This window comes from Panthera pardus, unplaced genomic scaffold (assembly GCF_024362965.1).
Source record: "Panthera pardus isolate Hobbes unplaced genomic scaffold, ASM2436296v1 HiC_scaffold_22, whole genome shotgun sequence".
In the NCBI taxonomy this organism is placed as follows: domain Eukaryota; kingdom Metazoa; phylum Chordata; class Mammalia; order Carnivora; family Felidae; genus Panthera; species Panthera pardus.
Window position 1 is genome coordinate 77,599,070 of NW_026526788.1, and position 6,000 is coordinate 77,605,069.

General features: G+C 51.4%; 1 protein-coding gene across 1 annotated transcript in view; it reads left to right on the forward strand.

Moving 5' to 3' along the window:
- HTRA1 (HtrA serine peptidase 1) overlaps positions 1 to 5,696 on the forward strand; it is a 51,459-nt gene extending 45,763 nt beyond the window's left edge. The window contains exons 6-9 of the mRNA XM_019459673.2: positions 710 to 824; positions 1,973 to 2,030; positions 3,506 to 3,601; positions 4,975 to 5,696. Of these exons, the coding sequence (XP_019315218.1) occupies positions 710 to 824; positions 1,973 to 2,030; positions 3,506 to 3,601; positions 4,975 to 5,143 (438 nt within the window). The 3' untranslated portion in view covers positions 5,144 to 5,696. The remainder of the gene's footprint in view (positions 1 to 709; positions 825 to 1,972; positions 2,031 to 3,505; positions 3,602 to 4,974) is intronic.
- The last annotated feature ends 304 nt before the right edge of the window (positions 5,697 to 6,000 follow it).

The window sequence follows — 6,000 nt, forward strand, 5'->3', positions numbered from 1 at the left end:
TGTGTTGCAGGAACTGTACGAGGAGAGAATTTGTAGTCGCTTGGCACTTGTCCCTTATCAGCCTGAGCTAAACAAACCATTCAACAAGGGTGTGCAGAATAACGGTGAAGGGGTCTTGTTATTCCACGAGTAGCGTTCGCCAAACTAGGAATCTGTCTTGAACGAGAGCACAGCCCGTAGACTGGCTTCCTCCGTGATCTGAAGCCGGTCTGTGACAAGCAGAGGAAGCGAGGCGGGGCCTTACCCTGCAGCCCCTGTAACATCTGTGGCTGCTGAGACAGCACGGAGATAGCACTGTGTTTTCCCGGTAACCCCTAGTCACTAAGGTTGTCCCCCTGGGTATCAGCAGAGGAATCTTTAGATCATGGAACATGGAAGAAGCTGGAGGCTGTGGACAGCCACCTAAGGGACTCTGAGGTTTCGGAAATATTCCCTGGGAAAGGAGCAAAGGAGCACCTCGAAACCAGCCTCTTGAGGCTCTTTTTGTGGCACGGTGCTCCCTGAGGACAGAGCCTGATGTGTGTTGGCTCGTACTGCCCAAGTGATGCCTCTCCCCCTGCGGCCCCGGGACCCCCTCCACCCGGTTCCCCCTCCCCACCCATTCACAGCTCAAAGACTTCCTTCATTACAGACGATCTGTTCGCTTTTGGTGCGTGTCTTCTGGTAAACCTTCATGGGCCCAACAGGCTGTTTCCATCTTGCTTTTCAGGATGGCGAAGTCATTGGGATTAACACTCTGAAGGTGACAGCCGGAATCTCCTTTGCAATCCCATCAGATAAGATTAAAAAGTTCCTAACCGAGTCCCATGACCGACAGGCCAAAGGTAAAGCATGGCCCCGCGTGGCCGCGGGTGGTTCAGGCAGGCCCGGCTGCACCCCTGAACGTCAGCTAATAAGCCTTTTCAGATCGAGAAGGGAAATGGGATACACGTTGTTAGGCCCCTGGCATTGGGTCACAGAAGTTTGACCCTTTTTGGCCGTCAGTGTTTCACGTGGTTTGGTCGAATATGTGCCAGGCACGATCCTAGGTGATTTCTATACATCGTTTTATTTCATTAAGTTCCTTTGCCCTCTCAGGAGGGAAGTATTAGTCCCATTTTAGTGATAAGAAAACTGAGATTCAGGGAGATCGTTCATTCCACACACGTTTGTTGACCCGTCTCTGCTTGGGGTTAGGCTGGGGGTTCCATGGCTCCACAAGGTCCCCGGCATGCGTGATGTTTACACTCTGACTGGAGGGGGAGGGAGGGTGGTACTCGACAAACATGCAAGGTTTCAGATACCAATGATGCTTCCCTGAAAATGAAGCAGGGTGGTGAGCTGGGGGAGTGCCGGGAGGGAGACATTCCAGACCAAGGAACAGTGGATTCAAGGCCTCCGTTGTGGGCACAGCACACACAGCGAGTGGGTCACGTGGCTGGAGTGCAGTGAGGTTCAGGGTCACACAGATGGATGCAGAAAGCAGTTAGCCAGGGTCACGGAGACTTGACCTCTGTGCCGTGGTGGCCGTGGTGGCCGTGGTGAAGGCCTTGGGTTGTATTGAGAACAGGGAAGGTCGTGATCTGGTGGACGTCTTTGAAAAGTCATTGTCATGGCTGCATGGAGACTCTGCTGGAGGGGCTGGGCAGAAGTTGTAGGACCAGGTGAGAGACTCTCCTGGTCATCCACGCCAGGGTGGGACGAAGGGCTCAGATTCTGGATTTATCGGAGGGCTAGAACCCTCATTGGAGGTCAGGATAAGGCAAAGAGGAAGCAAGTATCACTCCTCAGTTTTTGGCCATTAACAAAAATGACAGGACTTTCCCCAGGTGCCATGGCAGGTAGGGGCCTGAGAAGGATTTGAACCACATTGTCAGCGTTCCCCCCCGTGGCCCTGACTTTATACACTGCAGGGACTGAACCTCACAGCTCCTGGTGTCCCCAGTACAGCTGCCAACTGGGCTGACCTGTTGTCCTTTTGTCGTCCCACCAGGCAAAGCCGTTACCAAGAAGAAGTATATTGGCATCCGAATGATGTCGCTCACATCCAGGTGGGTAAGCGGGACGTCTGTGTGTGTATCTTAAACTTAAACCTAAACTTAGGAAGGCTCTCACTGGCACCCTGAAAGGGAAACCTCATGCTGCCTTAAGCATCTCGGTTTCTGGTTATAATTGAGAAACATCAGGAAAGAGGAGGGGCCATTCCCCTGGGCCTCTGGTTTTATGCTTCATTTTGGGGGTTTTGTTTGTGTTTGGAGGGAACAGGTCCTTCCCTCTAGAAGATTCTGCCCTCCTCTTTGAAGGCAGGCCTGGACGGTGGAGCGTGTTGGTCACTCTCCCTCATGCCTTCCTTTTCCCACTTGTTCCGTTGAAACCCACATTCCAGGAGTGCCCCAGCACCTCCCTCAGCCCAGAGCACCCTGCCTTTTGGGAGTGCGACCGTGTGTGGGCTGTGGCTGCCGGAATGCTGGGTCAGGCTTGTTTGTCGGAGCCGGTGGAAGCCGTGGCGTGCGGCTGCCAGGCTTATAACGTACTGGTGTTTTACCCTTGATGAAAACGTCTGGTATAAGCACACGAGCCTGGTAACTAAGGGCACAGTGGAAACTCTTGCGGGTACAGGTAGCAAAGAGCAGAACGTATTCATGTAGGCATTAACATATGAATTATCGTATTAATTTACTATTAATCGTGACCATATTACTATCCTTTAGATGCATATTATGAATGGTGGTGTCGTTTTTAGCACTCCACAATGTGTGGACTGATTTGCTGAGACTCAAATGTGAATCAGTTACTTGTCTTGGAGTCGTGGGCGATGAAGGTATGGGGAAGGAATATACACCCTAGCATCTGGCTTCCTGAGTTCTTGTCCCAGCGGTGCGACTTCCTGGCTCATGACCTGGGGAATGACTTGACCTCTGTGCCTCAGTTTCCTCCTCTCCGGGACCAGGATAACAGTGCAGGCATTTTGGTGGGTGGTGAGGACCGAGTGATTGAACGTGTGCCCAGGCTGGGATCCACGGGTGGTGGCACGGGTCGCCAGCCACAGTGACACCAGCCACGGTATTTACCGCACATTTGCTCCGCACCAGGCACCGGGCCAGGTGCTGCGTCCAGACCATCTCACCTAATCCTCAAAACGACCCCTACATCATAGAGTATTGTCATTATTCCTGTTTTGTAGGTGAGGAAACTAAGGCACAGAGAGGTTAAGCAGCTGCCCAGGATCACACAGAAAGTGGCAGAGCTGGGGCTCCAAACCTGGGCAACCGCTACACCGTATTCACTCCTTACGTTACAATAGCTACTATTAAATCATTAGTAAAATTAAGAATAATAATAATTATAAAGCACCGTACTTCCTGTCAGCCAGTAGATCTTTGACTCTAATAGACATGTAAGCGAAGCAGAATCAGACCTCCTGGGGCTATTTATTTCAGGAGGAGAAGCTGGGTGAGAGCTGAGTCTCAGCCAACAGAGGCCCCTGGTTACTTGATGTTAACGCAGGTGTTTTCCTCCCGAGCAGCAAAGCCAAAGAGCTAAAAGACCGTCACCGAGACTTCCCGGATGTGCTTTCGGGAGCGTATATCATTGAAGTCATTCCTGACACTCCAGCGGAAGCGTGAGTTAGAACTATTTTCTCTTTGCCGGATTATCCCTGCGGTTCCTGGGGGCGGTCGGGGGAGGCTGTGTTCTTTTCATATCGGCTCAGGTGGTGGTGAGGGTCCCTGATGAAAGGGTTGGACACCCTTGGTCCCGCCAGCCGGGACCTTCGGGCCTGGTTCAGCTCAGCACTCATCAGCAAAAGGGTGCTTCCTGTCCTCAGAAGTCCTCACTTCCTGAGAGGTGATTCAGGTGGAAGGAATGACATCTGACTCTCATGAGTCTCTGGGGCAGGCCTGGCTGGGGAAAGAGGGTTCAAGGAGCAGTGGCCCTGAGATCTTGGGCAGTGGTCCCATCCTGGGCCGCCAGACGGACACATCTCCCGTAGAAGCCTGCCTTCTCTGATTCCGTCTGTTACCGACCAGGCCATACCTGTCTGTTCTGTACCTCCAGAACAATAACCCAGGTAACATCCAAGTAACATGAAAAGAAGTAGCTCAGCAGGCAGTCAGCACGTCTTACTTCTACAGACATAATATGCAGGGAGAAGAGCTAGACGGGGTGGGGCCTGCAAGCTGTTCCCTGGGGCCCGGATCTGGCCCGCCGACTGCTCCGCTTTAATATGACCCGTGGGCGAAGGATAGATACTGCATTTTTAAACGGCTGAAAAAATTTTTAAGCAAGAGTATTTTCTTCTGATACATAAAAATTGTACGAAATTGACATTTCAGTGTCCGTAAGTGAAGGTTACTGGAACACAGCCAAGCTCGGTAGTTACACACTGCCTACAGTGGCTTGACAGCCACGGCAGTCGAGTTGACTTGTGATGGATGCCACATGGCCTGCAAAGTCCAAAATATTTCCTATCTGGCCCTTTACAGAAAAAGTTTGCTGACGCCGTGCTAGACCACTAAAGGACCGTAATAGCTTATTTGACACTTATTTGACTCTTGCTTATTTGTAAGAGCTAAAGTTACAGCAAAAATAACACAAAAGAAGGTGGAACCATTCCACCTGCTCCTTAGGGGACCGTCCTCCGAGTTGTGATGCCCATGACAAGCAAGCTGGCCACGGGCACGATCCGTGGTAGACGGTCTGCGGCATATCCTTGCCTCCACTGGGGTCAGTCTGTCATCCAATCATAACAAGTGCTGGGGAGCGTTTCTGCAATGGACAGGACTGATGATTTGGCCTAAAACTCTCAAAAGGAAATGACGCAATCCGTTGGTAGTTGAAGCTACTGTCATGTGAGTTCGCCATCACCCCACCCGATGCGCTCGGGGCTTCTGGGTTCTAAACTATGCCTCTGTCAATGCACAGTCGAGTCCCTCTCCTGGCAGTTAGACCCGGGGGAATGGAAGCGTTACAATCATGTTTCCCCTTGTGTTGCAGGGGTGGGCTCAAGGAAAACGACGTCATAATCAGCATCAATGGACAGTCGGTGGTCTCAGCTAATGACGTCAGTGACGTCATTAAAAAGGAAAGCACCCTGAACATGGTTGTCCGCAGGGGCAACGAAGACATTATGATTACGGTGATTCCTGAAGAAATCGACCCATAGGTAGAGGCATGAGCTGGATTTCATGTTTCCCCTCAAAGACTCTCCAGTGGACGGTGCATGATGACTCTGGGCTGGTGGCACAGGACACTCAAGACTTCGGACCACCGTGTTCCTTGTTCAGCAGAAGCACCCTGGCCAACAGAATCCTTCTTGATAGTTTGCAGGCAAAACAAATGTAATGTCATAGATCCGTAGGCAGAAGCTCGCCCTTCTGTATTCCTATGTATGCAGTGTGCTTTTCCTTGCCGGCTTGGACCGTTCCTGCTTAGACAGTCAACATTTGTCTCTCCCTTTAACTGAGTCGTCATCTTAGTCCAACTAAGGCAGTTGATATAACGCATAGGTGGAGGAAGGCCCCACGGGAGCCAGAATGGTCCTGGGCACGGTTTTGCTTTCCTCGCGGTCAGCACCCAGAGGAGATGGACGCCAGAGACCACAGGCCGGTGACCGTTGGCTTCCCAAACGGCCGAAGTTGCCTCTTTTAGGAATCTCTTCAGAACTGGGGGCACAATGACTTTGAGTTTGAGCTATTAAAGTACTTCTTCATACTCTGCCTTGTGGCTTGCTTCTTTCCCGTTCCCTGTGAACAGCTGGTGGCTGTCTCTTGGAAATGCTTGTAAGGTCAACAGGTCCTCATTAAACCACATTGTCCGCGCAGGGTTGAGCTTGCAGGCTTACCAGTTATTTCCAAATCATCACGTGGGGTTTACCGGCATTACTAACAACTGTGCTTGGCCGCTCTGGCTTCATAAAATAGGGCTTGAGGACAGTCGTACTTGCATCTGGAGCTTTCCAAACTGACGAGAGTGTGTTGACCTCATGCATCACGCAATCAGTCAACGAAAGATTCTCTGGGC